This window comes from Pithys albifrons, chromosome 3 (assembly GCF_047495875.1).
Source record: "Pithys albifrons albifrons isolate INPA30051 chromosome 3, PitAlb_v1, whole genome shotgun sequence".
In the NCBI taxonomy this organism is placed as follows: domain Eukaryota; kingdom Metazoa; phylum Chordata; class Aves; order Passeriformes; family Thamnophilidae; genus Pithys; species Pithys albifrons.
The window spans coordinates 43,463,994-43,483,717 of record NC_092460.1 but is presented as its reverse complement, the minus strand read 5'-3'; the positions used below and the strand labels follow the sequence as shown (position 1 = coordinate 43,483,717).

General features: G+C 47.9%; 1 protein-coding gene across 7 annotated transcripts in view; it reads left to right on the top strand.

The window, feature by feature from the left end:
- The window catches only part of WNT7B (Wnt family member 7B), a 79,185-nt gene extending 63,116 nt beyond the window's left edge, over positions 1–16,069 (top strand). For all 7 annotated transcript variants that reach the window (XM_071551501.1, XM_071551500.1, XM_071551502.1 and 4 more), the window contains exons 3-4: positions 3,179–3,450; positions 12,789–16,069. In XM_071551501.1, the coding sequence (XP_071407602.1) occupies positions 3,179–3,450; positions 12,789–13,268 (752 nt within the window). In that variant the 3' untranslated portion in view covers positions 13,269–16,069. The remainder of the gene's footprint in view (positions 1–3,178; positions 3,451–12,788) is intronic.
- The last annotated feature ends 3,655 nt before the right edge of the window (positions 16,070–19,724 follow it).

The following is a 19,724-nucleotide window of genomic DNA, read 5'->3' as shown; positions in this document are numbered from 1 at the left end:
CTGCAGCACAGCCCCCTAGCACAGTGCAAGGGGCACGGGAAAATGGCACTAACAGCTCAGCAAGCACAGCAGGACTCCTGCTGGCCTGGCAGAAGGCTACAAGTGGCCTTCAGCACCCTCACCAAAGACAAAAGGCTTCATTTCCATTAACACTGGTGGGCATCACCTGTTGGGGTTCTTAGATCAGATGGCTTTCAGATCAAACAGGTATCAGATCATGTTACTCAGGAATACATTCCTGCCGTGTTTTGGGAATCAAACCAGAACTGTCACCTCTGACATCAAAGCAGGCATTTCTAACACAGAAAAGGGTGAGTCCAAGGGTTGCAATGAAAGCCAAAGCAGTGTCTTACCTAAATAAAAACCACAACAGAATTGTTCTGGTCTATGTGACAGAAAAACTTAGGAAGTCAAACAAGAATTTTTCCTCCAAGTCATAGATACTGAGCATATACAGTGCCAAGTAACTGATAATCAGGATATTCCCTCAAAAAAGAAATATGTAGCCTCAAAGCCGAGTCAAATCCCAAATCTGCTGCTATTTATGTCTTCATTTCATGATCATTTCTGGAAAGACTCGTCTCTGTTCTGTTGCAGAACAAGAATATTTTTGAAATCTCAGAAAATTCCATAAATGAGATTATTGTTCTCCATTCAGGTATCACAGCAATCATTACTTAAATATTTTTAGCTGCCTAACACAGACTTGCTCAGAACCGATTCCAGGTGATGACATGCTAATGGAAAGCTTTGTGTACAGCAGACACATTATTTGAGGCCACAGTTCCCTCCCTCCCTTCCTCCCTCCCTCCCCCAGCAGCAGTTCCCGATGGACTCTATGGATCCTGGGACTCACTGAACTGCTGAGGTCATGCTCACACTGAAGTTCAAGGGAAGGTTTGGAAAATACTAACTCCCCAAATCCTTAGCTCTTTGCAGGACAACTTAACTTGGTTTTCAGGCCAGATCTTATTTCTAAGCCCTCCTTTAGAGCTGTGTGAAAACAGAAGAGTAATCTCTTCAGAGTGTCACTGTGGTTTCCATTTGGTGCTACCCCACGACTTGAGAGGGTTCCAGCACTGCCATGGCTCTCAAGTCGGTGGAGGAAAGATGTTTTCCTCTGTTCCTGGAGGTCATCGGGGTATCATAGGAATGGGGGCAGAGAAAGGAAGATGGAGACAGGATATTCCTTAGTTTTACAAAACTGATCAAGGGAAACACCATATCCTGAAGAAAAGAAAAATATATCTATATATGTAGCTTCTATTGCATCTCATATTTCCAATGCTTCAATTTATAGATTAAGCATATTTAAAAGCAAAAAAGAAAGAAATCCTGCAAGTCAACAGGACACATTTTAAAACATGGGCCCCAGCTTTGACTTCAGCTGGTGAGGGAAGAAGTGAGGATTGAATACTGCTGTGTTTATAGAGATCACACCAGGACTAGAACAGTGATTCCCAAACTGTTTTGGATTGTTATCAACCCTCAGAATCTCTCATGGACCACCAGGCATCGTCATCATCAAACTTTTAATTGAAACCACCGTTAAAACCAGTGTTTAATATGGCTCTGTGGAGTAGCTGCAAGCCCTTTCCCGTGGGCTCTGGCCCACCAGTGCTCTGTGCCCCAGAACCCCTGACCCCCCTGCACACATCCTGCCCCACCAGTGCTCCGTGCCTCAGAACCCCTGACCCCCCTGCACACACCCTGCCCCACCAGTGCTCTGTGCCCCAGAACCCCTGACCCCCCTGCACACATCCTGCCCCACCAGTGCTCTGTGCCCCAGGACTGGGAACCGCTGACCTCCCTGCACACATCCTGCAGTGGTGTAATCTTTCAGGAAGCTATCCATGAAAACAAGAAATATAAAACATAACCCTCCCACACTGTGAACTGGTCACTCCAGAAGAGTTACAATATCTATGGATTCAAAAGTTAAAACATTAAAAATAGCTTCCAAGGTTTTGGGGTATTTTCTCCTCTGGAAAATTTTCTCCTGTTTTTCCCTTCCCAAATCCATTAACGATGCTAAAGCTCTGTGTGTGGTCATTGCAGCATTTCAGCAACTTTCTGCAAATTCTTTGCAGTTATTCTTTGGCTGCAGCACTACAAGTTTGTCTGTTTATCAGCAGAGAAACGCACAGAGGACAAAGAGGAGATCAGTGAGAAGGGAACCCGCGGGGGAGCGTTATAAATAAGAACAGAAAGGACATAACGCAGTCCTACCCAGAGTCAGTGCCAGTGAGGTCTCTCCTGGAGCAGGATGGGCTGTAGCTTCCCTTCTGATGGCCCAGCCTGGCACCTCCCGCACCCCACAGGCAACTCAGCCAAACAGGAGAGAGGGGCTTGTTTAGCTCATTGTCAACAGCTGTAACTTGGAATTGGGAATGAGGAACCTTGGCCAGCAGCAGCACCATAGAAAAGGAAATGATCTTTTTCCTAAGATAACTTACAGGTTTTTTTAACGAGACTGTGCTTCCATAACACTATCTCACCTGCTTTGGAGAGGAAATAGTGGTGCCCTAGGAGTTCCATGCCCCTTGTATGCCCAATGGCCATGGCAAGGCAGGAGTTTGAGACAGACTGCGAGTGGAAAAGAGTTACTGCAGCAAAACTAACGCACAGAAGTCAGCAAGGGACAGGGGTAACCTCCACTTTGCCTTCAAACACAGTGAAACCTACCCAGCTCTGGTCTCTGTAGGCTCTCCTGCAACACCTCACATTCAGCATCACTAGTGGATGCTACCGGAGCATTTATAAAGTTAGATTAAGAATCTGCCCCATTCGTGTCCTGGCTTTTTGTGTGTTGTCTGAACACTTTTAATTTTCCATGCAGTCCAGTGCTCAGAGGTAACTATTGACTTGGTTGTTATTACTGTGAAATAGAGAAAGTTCAGCTTGCACAGCTGAGCAGCCAGTGTAAGAACAAGCATTGTGGCCTCAGCTCAGGCCTGGGCAGCCCCTGGCGAGGGTTCGGTGGGTGCAGCCCCGGCTGATGTGTTCAGCTGAGCCCACCCCTGCCCACACACAGCACCCGGTAAGGCTGAGGCACACCCGGAGCAGCCCCGCCCTGCCCTGCCCGCTGCTGCCTGACCCCCTGGTGCAGATGATGGTGTGTGTGTGCAGTGAGTACTGCCTTGGTGCCAACCGCTGCGCTTTTGGCTTCTCTCCACAGGAAGCAGGGAGGCCGCGTTCACCTATGCCATTACCGCTGCCGGGGTTGCACACGCTGTCACGGCCGCCTGCAGCCAGGGCAACCTCAGCAACTGCGGCTGTGACCGAGAGAAACAGGGCTACTACAACCAGGAGGAGGGCTGGAAGTGGGGAGGCTGCTCCGCGGATATCAGATACGGCATTGAGTTCTCCCGGAGGTTTGTTGATGCCCGAGAAATCAAAAAGAATGCCCGGAGGCTGATGAACTTGCACAACAATGAGGCTGGAAGAAAGGTACTCCAGGAAGGCGAGGGATGGGGGTCCGTGTGCGCTGGAGACCGGGGGGGAGGCTGGCTGGGGGCAGGAGCATCCCCACCCATGGCGAGATACCCCAGCGCATCTCATGGTCACGTGTTGTTGCTGTTCCTTTCTATTGAGAGCTGAACGTGTGTTAGAGATGCTCCCTGGAAATTGCTGCTTCCTAAGACTTCTTTCCAGCCCCCCTGATAACAGAGAGGACCTTGATGGAGCTGTTTGGCACACTGATAAACCACTGCTTTTCATCTGATTTGCTAAAATCCAGCCAGGGGTGTGTGATGGGACAGGGCTGAGTGTCTGCATTGCTCAGCTCCCACAGCACCTGTAGCTATTTATGCCATCCACTCCCAAACACTGACTGGACCCCAGCTTGAATTAAACACACATAAACAAACACAGAGTGCACTCCTCAGCAAAGGCACAGCTGTCCCTCTGTCACTGGCACAGACACAAACAGCTGCAGCAATGTCACTCTGGAAGAAACAGCTTCATGTGTACAGCCATGACTGACACAGCAAACATCATAGAGCTACACTGATTTATGTCCACTGAATAATGACCCTCACAGGTCCCAAGGCTTGCCCTTTAAAAAGCACAACAAATCTTTCTGCCTAATATATACCTGCACTAGGAGAGATTTTACTATATCCTTAGAAGTGTCCTCCAGGTTTAAAAAAAGCTCCTTCTATACTCCAGTGTTGCAGAAGAATCCAATATACCAATATACCAATCCAACATAATCCTTCCCCTCTGGCCCACAAAGTCAACCTGAAATTTCCTTCTCTCAAACTGTGTGTTTTCAGTCCTGCCCTGAGCACTCAGCAGGGAGGGTTGAATTGGTGGGGATGGAAACAGTGCAATGCTCTTCCTGCCTGGATTTTCCTTGTTAACACTCCCTGCAGTTGTTGGTGCACTGAGACTGAAGGGGCTGGGTGGGCAGCTGTGCACTGGGATGAAAATACTGGATAAATTCCTTGTGCTGAGAGAGGCACTCTCAAGCATAGAGACAGGATGGCTACTGCAGTGTTGGCACCACGTTCTTCAGGTGTGCAGGAGGCAGCTGCCTGCAGAGCCACCAGGAAAGCTGTCTTAAGAGAGGCACAATCCCTTTCTTTCCCCCCAAACTTGGTGTGAGGGTGTAACAGCACCTCATACAGCCTGACAGAGCAGCCCCAGCCCTGCTGACCCCTCCTAGGCTGGGCAGTCTGCTCAGCATCGTGCACTGTGTCTGGAGGCAGAAGATGGAAGGCAAAGGTCAACCTCGCCAGGGAGCATGTCCTGCTGCGGGATCCATTACCACCCCTGCTCAGGCTGCCCCTCTGTTCTGTGCCCTGTGCCACCCACAAAGATCCGGATGCACACCCTGTGGGAACACGTCAGATGGTAGTTAAACTTTCCAGGGAATTTCTGATGACTGTGGAAATGAATGAATGCCCTCATTGCCCCACACTGCATCCCCTAATGGCTCTGAATTACGTTCCTAGGAATTGTTTCAGCTAATGGCAGGTTTGTAAAGTTTCTGATAAACCTGTAATAAATAGCACCAGTGGCAGAATCATAAACTTGCCATTGGTGCCATTTAGAAGAAACAAATGCTTAGGGATTCCTGGTGACGTGCTGGAAGATTCATGTTCTGTGGCCAAACAGCTCTGTGCTGTGTGAAAGAGCAAAGAAATGAACTTCCCCATCAGCTTTGAAACATCCACTATGATTTGGGATGGAAAGTACCAGTGTGGTAAATGAAAACAAGCCCCAAAGGAGGACTAGAGCAAGTCTAATGCAAATGTTACTGAGAGAATGGCTCATTGCAAATCTGAATGATTACAGAGAGATCTGTGGGCAGAACTTTGATAGAGGAATGAAAAATTAAATACCAACAAAACCAAGTCAGCTTTGATGCTGTTTTATGAGGAAGCTTTCTACCATGTATTTTTAGAAACAAGTATCTTTATTCCAGGATAAATGAATTTAGAAGGAGTAACATCTGTGAACACACACCATTAATCTTATTTTTTTGTTGAAAGCTTCAAAACAAAGACTGTCTCTCTTGGGGAATCTGATTTATTAAAATTTGGGGTTCTGTTTGTTTTGAAGGGGTGAGTTAAAACAACAAGCTGACAAATTGGTAGCAGATCTCAGCTTTTAGCAGAAAGAAGAGCAGAAATGTTTGTAACAGTTTATCAATCAATTAGGCTCTTCGGAAAGAACAGGCTGGGCTGTGCCCTTCCCTCCCAACACCCATCCCACACAACAAGCAGCTCAGCCTGGGGCCAGCCCAACAGCTACTCCTTTGGAATGGCAATGGATTTGTCTTGGTGTTTTTGGGAATGCCTGCAAGTTGACAACAGCTGATTTTTTATTTTGAAACAATAAGAGTGGGGGGGAAAAAGAATAATTCAGATTCTTTTCAACGGAGACCACACTTCCATCTAGGCCATGGCTTGGTCTCCCAGCTCCTGGCACCACAGCACTGTGGGACTGGGCAGGGATTTTCTGCTGCCTTGCCTTGGCTGTAGAACAGCTAATGAGGTGATCTGCTGGTCCCCATTCATTATATAGATGCACATACACACAGACACATGATATATGCAGTGTGTGCACGTAACTACGGATATTCATGCAGATTTGTATGTACTGCTTGTATCACATGTATTAGAATATCCAAGGTAGTGTGAGGTCCCTTCAGCTGACAGGAGACACCCAGGTGCGCAGCACGCCCTGAGCTGGGCACACTGCCCTCACTGCCACTGACAGACAGCAGGGGCACAAACAATGCCCAGAAAAGGACCCTGGAGGAAATGCCCCCAGGTCGCAGTGGAGGCTGAATCCCAGTTTCAAACGTGAAACCCAACTAATTTTATGCTCTCATAAGCCTAAAATATTCCTAAAAATGTGACTTTATTTCCTAAGCCATTTCAGCGATGCAAAGAATGTGACTCTCCAGGTTTTACAGCCCTGAGCCCATCATTGCTGAAAGTTTCTTTCTCTGAAAGCAACAAATGATTTGACTGTACGGCCTTGAGAGAACAGCCAGCAAAGCAAAGCTTTCCATAGCTGTGCTTCATGCCACACTTTCCACTTTCCCACTTAAACTGATTTGCAGACACATATAAATCCAGTTTCAAGAAGTTTGGTGCTGCAGCTGGGGTGGGTTAGATGGATAACCAAGGCTTATCCATACGTCCTGAATATGCTTTGGCTCAAAACCTCCTGAGGACAGACCTCCTGCTTCCACTTGGGCTGCAGTTACCAGCCTAGTTTTTATTTCCAGAAACACACCCTTAACACTGACTGCCAGAAGCTACATCTGGTACTATCCTACTTTTTGAACATTTTGCTTTAAAATTAGAGGGGGGAAGAGCCAAATATTTTAGGACTTGCTAAATGGTTTTATTCAAGAAATGTGCATGCCCATGCATACCAGGCAATGCATGCAAGACAGAGACCATTCATCTAGTGAAATTGCACTGCACACTCTCAAACCTGAAAGAATAACACTACCAATGAAATATTTTTAACTATTTCAGGTGGTATTTAAATGTTTACCTTCAAGCTTTACAACAAATTCCATACACAAGAGAGTGAAACACTGCAGTCACACTTGCTTTGGGGATGATTGGGAGGGTCCAAGGATAGGCGACACCCTGTGACCTGCACCCGCCCCTTTTGGTGGACAGTACCCAAAACAAAAGCTGATCACTCGCATATTTGATGGGGGAAAACTGCTAAAGTCTTCTATTTCTTTTTGATACTGCAGTCAAAATGTAATACGGATTCTGTTACACTCAACATCTACTCCAAAAATGTGCATTTCCACTAAGGAAAACACAAACCAGAAAAGGCAAGCCAAAACACAGACACACACAAAATGTTACTATTGTTTTTTCATACTTTATCCAGATAGGATTTTTATTATGCACAGAAACTGTATCTGATGTTATGCAGTTGGGTCTAGATATGAAACTTGAAAAAACTAATTTCTTTTCATGTGTATCATTGTGTTTAATTTTGGTCTTCACAAGTCTTTTTCTCCTCAACTGGCAGTGGACAGCCCTCAAACTGCATTTTCAGTGTATGATTTATATAGGTATAAGAAGATGTGGGATTAAGAAGGCTTCAACATTGTATTTCACAATTCATTTAACACAGTGGCAGTATTTGGAAGATTTTCCTTGGCAGGAGCACAATGGGGTGGGAGCAGACCTGGATGTGGAAAGGGACCTAGGAATGTTCCTCTGGCTGGTGTGAGCAGCAGAGCCCAGAGATGGGAATTGCCCTGGGAGGCACTCCAGGTTAGCCAGGAGGCAATGACAGGACAATGACAGTGCTGAGAGCGGGTGGGATGAGCCAATGATGGCCAGTGTGTAACAGAGCCCCCAGCCTGGCACAGGGCGATAGAGATGAGGTAACTTGTGTCTGTGAGCTCAGGGTCAGAGCTCTGATGGAGCTGTGCTGAGGGAGCTGTGCTGATGAAGCTGTGCTGAGGGAACTATGATGAGGGAGCTGTGCTGAGGGTGCTGCTCTGATGGAGCTGTGCTGAGGGAGCTGTGCAGAGGGAGCTGTGCTGAGGAAGCTGCTCTGATGGAGCTGTGCTGAGGGAGCTGTGCTGAGGAAGCTGCTCTGATGGAGCTGTGCTGAGGGAGCTGCTCTGATGGAGCGGCTCTGATGGAGCTGTGCTGAGGGAGCTGTGCAGAGGGAGCTGCTCTGATGGAGCGGCTCTGATGGAGCTGTGCTGAGGGAGCTGTGCTGAGGGTGCTGCTCTGATGGAGCAGTGCTGAGGGAGCTGTGCAGAGGGAGCTGTGCTGAGGAAGCTGCTCTGATGGAGCTGTTCTGATGGAGCTGTGCTGAGGGAGCTGTGCTGAGGGAGCTGCTCTGATGGAGCTGTGCTGATGGAGCTGCTCTGATGGAGCTGTGCTGAGGGAGCTGCTCTGATGGAGCTGTGCTGATGGAGCTGTGCTGAGGGAGCTGCTCTGATGGAGCTGCTCTGATGGAGCTCTGCTGAGGGAGCTGCTCTGAGGGAGCTGCGCTGAGGGAGCTGCTCTGAGGGAGCTGCGCTGAGGGAGCTGTGCTGAGGAAGCTGCTCTGATGGAGCTGTGCTGATGGAGCTGTGCTGAGGGAGCTGCTCTGATGGAGCTGCTCTGATGGAGCTGTGCTGAGGGAGCTCCTCTGATGGAGCTGTGCTGAGGGAGCTGCTCTGATGAAGCTGTGCTGAGGGAGCTGTGCTGATGGAGCTGTGCTGAGGGAGCTGCTCTGATGGAGCTGTGCTGAGGGAGCTGTGCTGAGGGAGCTGCTCTTATGGAGCTGTTCTGATGGAGCTGTGCAGAGGGAGCTGCTCTGATGGAGCTGTGCTGATGGAGCTGCTCTGATGGAGCTGTGCTGAGGGAGCTGCTCTGATGGAGCTGCTCTGATGGAGCTGCTCTTATGGAGCTGTGCTGAGGGAGCTGCTCTGATGGAGCTGCTCTGATGGAGCTGTGCTGAGGGAGCTGTGCTGAGGGAGCTGTGCTGATGGAGCTGCTCTGATGGAGCTGGGCTGAGGGAACTGTGCTGAGGGAGCTGCTCTGAAGGAGCTGCGCTGAGGGAGCTGTGCTGATGGAGCTGTGCTGATGGAGCTGCTCTGATGGAGCTGTGCTGAGGGAGCTGTGCTGAGGGAGCTGCTCTGATGGAGCTGTGCTGAGGGAGCTGCTGTGACAGAGGTGTGCTGGTGGAGCTGTGGAGAGGGAACTGTGCTGATGGAGCTGCTCCTATGGAGCTGCTCTGATGGAGCAGTCCTGAGGGGGGCTGTGCTGAGGGGCACTCAGGGAGCACAGCACAAGCTGCTCTCCGTTTAGAGCCCTAGCAGGGCTCAGAGCTGCCCCCGTGCCAGGCCCTATGCTGGGGCTGGCACTGGGAACTGCTCAGACACCCTGAACACACATGCACCCCCAGGAGAGCCTGGCTGGGCAGCAGGGACACTCTGTAGCAGCTGGGTGCACCCAGGGGCAAAATACTACTTGAATCTGCTTAGTCTGGGCCTTGGATTCCCTGACCTCCAAGCGTTTGGGCACAATTTGATACCCACAGCTGACTGTGGGCATACAAATTATAGCATTCAGGAATTTAACTACCTGATGATTGGGCCTGCGCTCAGTGTTGTAACCCCAAGCATTCCACATTCATGAGAGAAGTCTCCAAAAAATAAAAAAAACCTCTGTGAGATTGGATTCAGGAGCAGGAATTAATACTTTTTGAAACTTCTGCTGGTTTTGAGCCTGCATGGCTTGCATTTGCAAGTTGTTCCACCATTACAAACAGGGAATAAATTTATTAAAAAAAATACAGTAGTGAAATCAGGTCTCTGCTCAGTAAAATGAGTCACAAAACCAGACCCTCAGAAAGGCAAGGACAAAAAAAGAAATCAAGACTTAGGATAAAGTTGCTGGAGATTGTACTACAGAGGGTGCCAGGCAGTGTATATAAATCATATATCAAATGTATACAACACTGCATATAAATGGTGGCATCTCAACCAAATACACACAAACATATACACAACAGAGAGATTCATACACAAATACACATTTACAGAGGTGTCACCCAGGACACCAGAATGGGTGATACGTTGTATGACTGAGGGAAGTCCAGCAGTGGCAAAGGCAGGGGTTTCCTGGGACAGTGCCCAGAGCTGAGCCCAGAGAAGGATAAGGAGCCTCCCAAACCTCACCCCCTTCCACTGACCAAAGCACAGACACCAGGAACATGTGAGGAGCATGACAAAACGTGTGCACCTCGGCAGGACTTACTGCTCAGGGAGGGGTGTGGCTCGGGGGGAGGCAGATCCAACTGGCAATGCTTTCCTAGGAATCTCAGATCTCAATAAAGGTGTAGACAAGTTTCCTCCCTCCACCTTTTGTCACAGATTTTGCTGCAGTTCTTAGAGCTGCAACTGCTTGTTAAGAAAACTCTAGAAACAGGCTGGTTTCAATAAAACCAAACACATTTCAGCAATGTCAAGCACAACTTGTAAGCACTTTCATACAGAGCTACAAACATATCTAATACCAACAGATTATTTGAACCCAGATTTGTGGAACAGCATTGAAATCTTGTTTGGGGGTCTTTGGAAAAAGACTTCTTGTGCAGAGGGACCCTGGAAACCCCTGAAAGACCCTGGACTTTGTCATAATGAATTTCTCTCCTCATTGCCACTGGAATGCTGCTGCTGCTTCCAGCTCAAGATATTCTATGGTTCTTGCATAGGTTGCTCAGCTATCTTATACTTGCTACTGTATGTTGGCAAGGGAGAATCCAAACCAAATATTCTCTTTAATATTGAAACCCCAGAAATTTGGGAAAAAAACAAACCATACAATTTAAATGAAACTCAAACAACTCAGGAGGGTGCCCTCTATTTGCAGGGATAACCAGATCTGTACAGCTTTTATTTTAAGGCCAGTTTCTGAAGCAGTAAGCACTTTTTCCTCTCTCCTACTTCATTATGCCATTGTACTCAGATTTCGGCCCTTTCATCCCTTGCCCATTTCAGTCATGTTCTGGGATCTGCAGCGAAACCACGACAGGAGATGGTCTGCAGCATCAGTAATGCCTTCAGACAGGCTGGGGAGCTCAGATTTCGGTGTGAGCATCCCATTGCGAGGGGGAGACATCAGCTCGCTTTGTTCTCAGGCCCTGATTTTCATAAGCTAATGATGACTGTGGGTGCAATTATGGTCAGGCTTAAGTGACAGCGCGAGGGCAGAGGAACAGGGAGGCGCTGCCGTGGGGCCGGTTTGCCCCGCGCCACTGTGCAGAGTGGGAGGGCACGGCCCTGCCTTCCCTGGGCACAGCCCTGCCTTCTCTGGGCACGGGTCTGCCTTCTCTGGGCACGGGTCTGCCTTCTCTGGGCACAGCCCTGCCTTCTCCTCCCTGGGCACGGGCCTGCCTTCTCTGGGCACGAGCCTGCCTTTCCTGGGCACAGCCCTGCCTTCCCCTCCCTGGGCACAGGCCTGCCTTCCCTGGGCACGAGCCTGTCTTCTCTGGGCACGAGCCTGCCTTTCCTGGGCAGAGCCCTGCCTTCCCTGGGCACGGGCCTGCCTTCTCTGGGCACAGCCCTGCCTTCTCTGGGCACGGGTCTGCCTTTCCCTCCCTGGGCACAGGCCTGCCTTCCCTGGGCACGGGCCTGCCTTCTCTGGGCACAGCCCTGCCTTCTCTGGGCACGGGCCTGCCTTTCCCCTCCCTGGGCATGGGCCTGCCTTCCCTGGGCACAGGCCTGCCTTCCCTGGGTATGGGCCTGCCTTCCCCTCCCTGGGCACGGGCCTGCCTTCCCTGGGCACAGCCCTGCCCCTTCCCCTCCCTGGGCACAGCCCTGCCTTCCCTGGGCACACACCCACCTCCTGGGGCAGCAGGGGTGTGCCAGCCTGCAGGGGCTTGGGGACAGTGGGAACGGGAAGGTGGGAGTAGAGCATGAGCACCCACCAGCTCAGGTCTGACACTCGATTAACCTCTGATACACAACCCCCTGGACCATGGGCAATAATAAATGCTCCCAGTTCTCTCTGGCTCACTGTTGAGCAGGACCCATCAGGGGAGTTTTTTTCCCCTCTAATGTTGTGCAGTCATTGCCCTGGTGAGAAAAATGTATTAGTGGCTGACTGTTGGCTTTATAGCTGAGCTGAATATTGGAGGCAGTGCTGCTTTTAAAGGGGATGGGGCGTTCTGTGGGGGAACAGTCAACAAGTGTACCAGTGCCAGGACAGGTACAGGTATAAAGGCCAAATCTTTCACTATGCAGTGAATACAGAACCACAGAATCATACAATGTGCTGGATGGGACCCTACAGACCCTCTAGTTCCAAGCCTCCTGCATGTATGTCATGTATGTCAGTCCAGCCACACACTGTATACTGTTATGTCATTTTAAAGCTGGTCTACCTTTTTTAAACATGCTTTCATCATTACTTAAAGCAATTAAATATTCTGAATCTTATGGCACTTAAAAAAATAAACACCAACATTTCCTTTTCTGTTTTCAAAATGGAAGTGGTTTGAAAAATTGTAAGTCCCCAGCGGCTCTAAAGACATGTCCTCTGAAAGTGAAGGAAATATTTTCCAGTATTTGAAAACAGAATGGAAATGCTTTCCAACAGTGACAAAACACTGTATTTCCAACCAGGTGTCACACAAACAAAATGCGTTAGGAGCATTCTGTTGGGAGGTGAGAAGATTTACGAGCACACTTTAGAAATATATCAACCATCAGTAATGAATGTTCCTATGAACTAAACAGACTGAGGTTTAGGAAACCTGCAGTAACAATATGCAAATGTCTGTGCACACAGGTTCTTGAAGAGAGAATGAAACTGGAGTGCAAGTGTCATGGAGTTTCAGGCTCCTGCACAACCAAGACCTGCTGGACAACACTGCCTAAATTCCGAGAGATTGGATATATCTTGAAAGAGAAGTACAACGCCGCGGTGCAGGTGGAGGTGGTGCGAGCCAGCAGACTGAGGCAGCCCACCTTCCTGAAGCTCAAGCAGATCAAGAGCTACCAGAAGCCCATGGAGACGGACCTGGTGTACATTGAGAAGTCTCCCAACTACTGTGAGGAGGACGCGGCCACGGGCAGCGTGGGCACGCAGGGCCGGCTGTGCAACCGCACGTCCCCCAGCGCCGACGGCTGCGACATGATGTGCTGCGGGCGCGGGTACAACACGCACCAGTACACCAAGGTGTGGCAGTGCAACTGCAAGTTCCACTGGTGCTGCTTTGTCAAGTGCAACACGTGCAGCGAGCGGACAGAGGTGTTCACCTGCAAATAACGGCGGCGCGCGCGGAGAGCGGGGACAGCGCCCACAGCATCGTTTGCACATCGGACCGAGGAACGGAGCCCCAGCCACACCACCACCCACCCCCTCCCCACCACTCACACCTCCAGGAGGGCGCACTGGGGCTGGCTGGCTGTTGTAACTGCTTTGGAAACAAGGGCAGCAGGACTAAGGTGATGTTGACAACCACAGGAAACTTTCTCTCTCTCCTTTTTGTTTTGTTTTGTTTTTTTAACTACAATCTGAGTGTTGTAGAGTTCTCTTAGTGTTTTAAGTTATACATATCAGAGAAGGTGATTGCATTGCAGCTCCCATGACATTTAAAAGAAAAAGACACTTTCTCCCATTTTACAGCATCTAAACTGTTGAGCCCTGCGCAGACTTTTTTTTGAGGAAATGAAATCTTCACTGACTAGAACACAGCAGTCTTGCTGCAAATACCTAAATTCCTAAGAAAGCAGGTAGAAAGAAAACAACTGGTAGGGAGCAAAATCTATAGCAGAAATACTCCGCTATCAGTTTGGGAAAAAAAGCAACAAACGTTCACAAAATTACATCAGCTGCCAGTGACACTGGAACTCTTTGAATGAACATTAAAAAGAATTATTTATGTTTTTAATAGTATCAAAAAATTCTAAGCACTAACGGGTAGTTATGTCTTAATTCTGTACTAAATGTAAACTTACTGGAACTCTGACTTTATGGCTTTTGTATTTGGTTCTCCCTAAGTTCTTCAATGCTACTGATCTGTTGTCACTCCACTCTTAGAGAGTTCAGTTACTGTAGGCCTTAAGCAATTACCAGAACTGAGCAGTAACATCACATGAACTGTGGTTACAAATGTTTGATAAAGACTTTTCCCACTTGCCTCCTGAATGAGAATGACTTGTTTTAGACTCAGGCCTGAGGTGTGGAGAGCCTGTTCTCAGCTCCTCGAAGGGAGTTTTAGGATACAAAGACATGCTTTGACAAAGATCAAAGGGTTTGCTTTGCTGTCAAATGCACTGGCAGGATCTTCCAACACGTGTTTTGCCTTGAATGGCTGAAAGTTAGTATTTCCAAGAGTTCGAAATACCTTATGCTCAGTGTGCACTCAGAAGTTAATGGCAGCTGAGCTCCAGGTTGCTGCAAACCTGTGAGCTGTGGTGGCTTCATGAGCACAAGGAAGCTGAACTCTGGGTTAGTCTGTGTCATCATTGTGCCAAGGCTGGCAATAACATGCCCCTGGTAAATACAGGAACATTAAGAGAGCAGCTTCTTTCTTCCATAGCACTCAATCCTAATTCACACACCTTTTCCCTAGGAGAGATCCTCCCCACGAGAAATCCACAGATATTTGACTACTGTAAAATCTGGTGGGTTTAACCCCAAGAGCCAGACATGCCCACTTATCATACAACCCATTCAACCACAGAAATGCCTGCTTGTCCCAAGAGTCCTGCCCTGAATGTCCAAAAACCTGGATTAAAAACTGCCTTCCATCTGCATATCTGCATTTCCAGCTTTTGTTTCATTGTGCCACTTTTGCTGAGGGGCTGCACAGCCCTGAGCCCCCCCTGGCTGGCACAGGAGCACTTGCCACTCCACACGGTGCCCCTGGGACAGAGGCTGTGGGTCTGCTGCTCCACCTGCTCCATGTGGATCTGTGCATGACCCGGAATTACCTCTGGAATTGGTGGGCCTCTTTTATCAAAGTACCCACTGACTTGGGAGACCTTCACTGGAACACTAGGGGGGCCCTGCCTGTCTCTGCCCTTCTGACCCCAAGCGCTCACCCCCTGACAGTCAGACCCCTTCCATCAGTCTCCCAGGGAGTAACATAAAACTGCTCCTTTTTGCTGATGTTGCTGTTGGTTTCCAAATACCAGCCTTGGCATGAAAATGTACAACTTCACACAAGTCAAGAGGGGCCCCCAAAATACTAGAGCCACTCCATATCATTTAAAGTCCCTTTGATTCATGGGTATTGTTGCTGAATAATAGTGATATACTGTACTTTCACTACATTCTTGACAGGAAGCAAATAAAGCTCCCAAACACAGTAATGCACAGTCTTATGGTACTAGATACTGTAAATATATTAGAATAGTATTTGTTAAGTACAACTGAGGAATCCAATTAAGTTATATTATTGTATATCGTTTAAATGTCTATAGAGTATTTTAAATTATTGCGAACTACACTGCGTGAAAAAGAGAAAAAGGTTATATATGTAACCCAACCACTCTGAAAAGTGGACTAAAGTGACACTTTCTCTCTTTTCTACTCATTCCCCTATTTCAGATAGCTCTATCTGCTACTGTAAGACCACTGTAAGTCCTATGATTGGGTCAGCAGTCTAGAAAATACTGTCTCAGAGCATCCTGTAGAGGCTTTGCTCATGTGGGGATGCAGCATTCCAAAAGTGCCGTTGGCACAAAGCAGAGGATGACCATGGGAACACTTGGACTATGAAATATGTCCCAAGGAAAAGCAGTTTGGGTCAGAAAACACCATAACCACTAATGTACCCCAAATGGTAACCTTTTAACAAAGGTGTCTATGAACAGAAATGGGTTACACACAACTTTTATTTTAAAAAATGTAGTTTGATGTCAAAGAACTGTGACCAGAGAGGTTGGAATGTGACCAGCAACACGTGGTTAACCATATCTTAGCCACGGCAAGTCTCAAAATACTGTATGTTATTAAAAAACTTGAGAGCAAAGATCAACCTGTTTACTAAGTTAATGTTTATGGCAAGCAGAAAACAAAAGAAATGTGTTTCCATTAAAACTTAATTTTTTCCCCTTCTAGTTCCCTTTTCCTTTTGTTTGTTATTCATTTAGGAAAGAAAAGGCATCAAGGCCTTATGCAAAGGCCATTTGTGTACAGGCCATTTGTCTCCGGATGAGAAGTGACAGGCCAATTCCAAGTCCAAGCAGGTTTTGTGTTTTGTGACACACAGCAATGAACTGCCTGTGTGGCATCACAGCCCAAAGCCACCCACCCACACCAGAGCAGAGAGGAACTGGCACAGGCACCAACACTGCCACCACCAGAGACTTCAGCTGGCTACAGTGAGATGATTTTTTGTGAAAGAAATGTTTTGTGACAGAAATGTGGCCTGCAACTCCAGAATTGGTTCTTGGCCATGAAGCTCACACAACAGACTAGCAAACAGAGAGGAATGAGAGGTGTAGAGGAGAGGTTTGAAGGCACTGACTGAGGCACCTGCACATGCTCTGGTGGCTTATTCCAGAAAGTTATGGGACACACCTGAAAACTCCACCTGAAACTGAACCTGAAAGACTTGACAGCATTTACCTCAGTCAGAATAGCAGCAACCTCCTTGATACTGAGAGTAGTGTCTTCCTCTACAGAATCTAAGGAAAATGTACAACATTTGCTGTATTTACCCCTCAGGAAAGATTTCCAGAGATAGAGGTATAGCCAAATTCTACATGAACAAAGTCCAAAATAACTTCATTAAATGAACTGAGTTGGCCTGGGTTTACACCAGCATAAGTATGCACAGCATTTTACCCAGAGATGCCAAAGAAAACACTGCACCTTGTGTCTAATTACATCATGGGAAACTTGTTAATAGAGCTGCAGGAAGTTTTTATAACACATGGTAATATTACATTCATTTCCATGATGACATCTGGAAAGGAGACGAAACTCACTGAAAGGTTTGCAAATCTTTTAACAAATTTAAAGCATGTTGTGAGTAGGTCACCTAAACTTTTAAACATACTTCCAGGCGTTTCTTTCTTGTTTAAGATTGAACCCCCAGGTGATACTGAAGGTAGCACACCAGGACCTCTCCTTGCAGCAGCTTTCCCATGCAAATAGCCCAGTGTGCCTTTCACTGCTGAAGGCACAGTTGGGCACAGCAGAAAGCGCTCTCTGTGAAGCCGCAGCTAATCTGCATTCATAGCAATTTCCATACTGGCCAGAGTGACTGCAGGGTCCCTCCCCAGCCCCGAGCCCTTTGTGTCAGTGGCAGTTCCCACAGCGAGGGCGCTGCAGAGCGCGGTGCAGCTGAGCCCAGCTCTGTGCTCCCCTCTCAGCGACGGCCACAAGGACAGGCGGGGTTCGCCCAACACCCTGTGCCCAAGGGAATGGGCACCACAGCTGTGAGGGCACGGGGAGTTGTGAGCAATTCCAGTTTGCCACGCTGCTGTTGTAGAAACCTCCTGCATGCAGAGCAAACCGCGCCGCGGGCTGAGCTGCACCCACCAACTCAGCTCCCCTCCATCCCAAGCACGTCCACACTGCAACAGGCACTCCCACAGGCTGGCAAGCTTTACTTTTTGGTGTTTCACCCGCTATCAGAAAATTGTAGGGCATCATTTTCTGACAGAGGACATGCATTTGTGCATTTAAAATTTGCATCTAACTTTTTAAATGATGATTTAGGGTTTCCCCCTCTGGACACTCCTGCAGCACAGACACGTCTGCTTTATACGATTTGTTTGGTGAGGAATAAAGATGGCAGTTTTCTCATAACACGTGGTGATTGTTGTAATGTGTTCCACAGACTGAGACAGAGGGAGTACCACTGCTGCAAACCCCAATCTGCCCCGTGCTGACCTCACTGAAAGCAAAACACTGAGCATGACCCATTTGGAGACCCAGTGGGAGTCCATTTCAATCACCCTTTTCACAAGTTACTGCTGTGAAAGGCCAAACCCCATGAAGTACTAAAGTTTGCTTTGTTCCCAGGTCCACTTGTTCTTGATGCAAACAGACTATAAGATCAATAAAACCCAGCTTAATGACACTAAACCTGTGCCTAGTATTAAAAGCGATTAAGAAATTTGTTTCATAGGCAATTGCAAGCAATTGGCAGGCGCAGCAGCCCCTGGAAATGTGTGCATGGAGACCCAGCAGTATGATTAGCCCCTGCCTTCATCTGCCCAGCCACTGAGGGGAAACCCTGCATTTTAGATCGCAGACAGCTAAAAGGAATTCCCAAGGAGATTACAAGATTTTGATCTTATTGTTTCATTCCTGTGGCTGAGAATGAAAAGGAGCATTCCCTCAATCTCTGGGTAAAGGTAAACCCAAAGGTTTTGAAGACTATTCACACCACTCAACTTAAAAGACTAAAAGATGGGCTAGGGGAACTGACAGCCCCTCCGGAGTCCCTCTACAACAGGGAGAGCAAACTTGCTCCAGGGGCAGCCTCAGTTCAGCTCTGGCAGACTTGCTCCTTCTCTACTGGAGAAAAACTCCAGGGAGACATGCTGGATAATTTATCTGCTAAAATTTAGCACCAAAAATGGTGTCATGTGAGTGATCTTCCACTTCCCCTCCACCATGTGCCTCAGCTGCTCTTGGGCACTAATTATATTTTCCTTAGCTGTTTTAACTGCAAGCATTATCATTTTATGTGCTGTGGAGTAGATGCTCTATCAGTGAAATTGGCTTTGCTTTTCCTTTTTACTGCCACCCTGTCCTTGTCTCTTCCAACCAGCCTCCAACTCCTGATTTTATACACGGAATATTTCCCTGCAGAAATGATTTCAAAAGAGAACTGTGAAAGCCACAGTTACCCAGTGATTTGATTGGAGCAGTTTCCTACACAGCTGGTTATTTATGACTTTGAATTACTGCTAACATATCAGCTGTGCAGAGACTTCTAAGCCACGGGGTGAACGTTTACTGGTATTATGATGCTGGTTGAGAAGGATCCCCCTGGGTGTCCATTGCAACCCTCTCCTGGCTCTTTCACCAGAGCACATCCAGGCTGGAGCACACTGGGCATATCCCAGTTACCTGCAAGGACTGTACCCTGCCACTGAAGGCCAGCTCAGCCTTCAGGTTAGGCTTGTTCAGGAGGCAGTGCAATTAAAAGCTGTGTTTTCTCAGCAGTGCTAAACACCACACAGATGATGGTTACTTGCCTCAGCACCTTCCCGAGGTAAGTATTATATCCTTTGAAGACACAGAAATATACACATAACAGGAGGGCCAGGCTGGATCTCCGGGGAAGGCTCTTTCCCAGAGGGTGGTGGGCACTGACCAGGCTCCCCAGGGCAGTGGGCACAGCCTCAAGGCTGCCAGAGCTCCAGAAGTGTTTGGATGACGCTCTGGGGCACAGGGTGGGATTGTTGGGGTGTCTGTACAGGGCCAAGGCTGGATTTGATCCCTGTGGGTCCCTTCCAAGTCAGTACATGCTGTGATGCTGTAATTCTATGATACAAGAATTAGCATACCCAGAGAGGAAACAAGGCACTCCTCAAATTGCATACTGTATCCCGAATGAAAAGCCTAAAATGCACCCATATCATATGTGCATTTCCATGCACATGTACAAATACATGTAAAACTATTAAAATTATATAAATGTGTGTGTTTGCATATCTGAAAAATAATGACTGCAGAGCAATTTCCAAAAGCTCCTTCCTCTATTTTCCCTTTTCAAGGCAAGTGGACTCTGTGGCCTCTCACTGAAATACA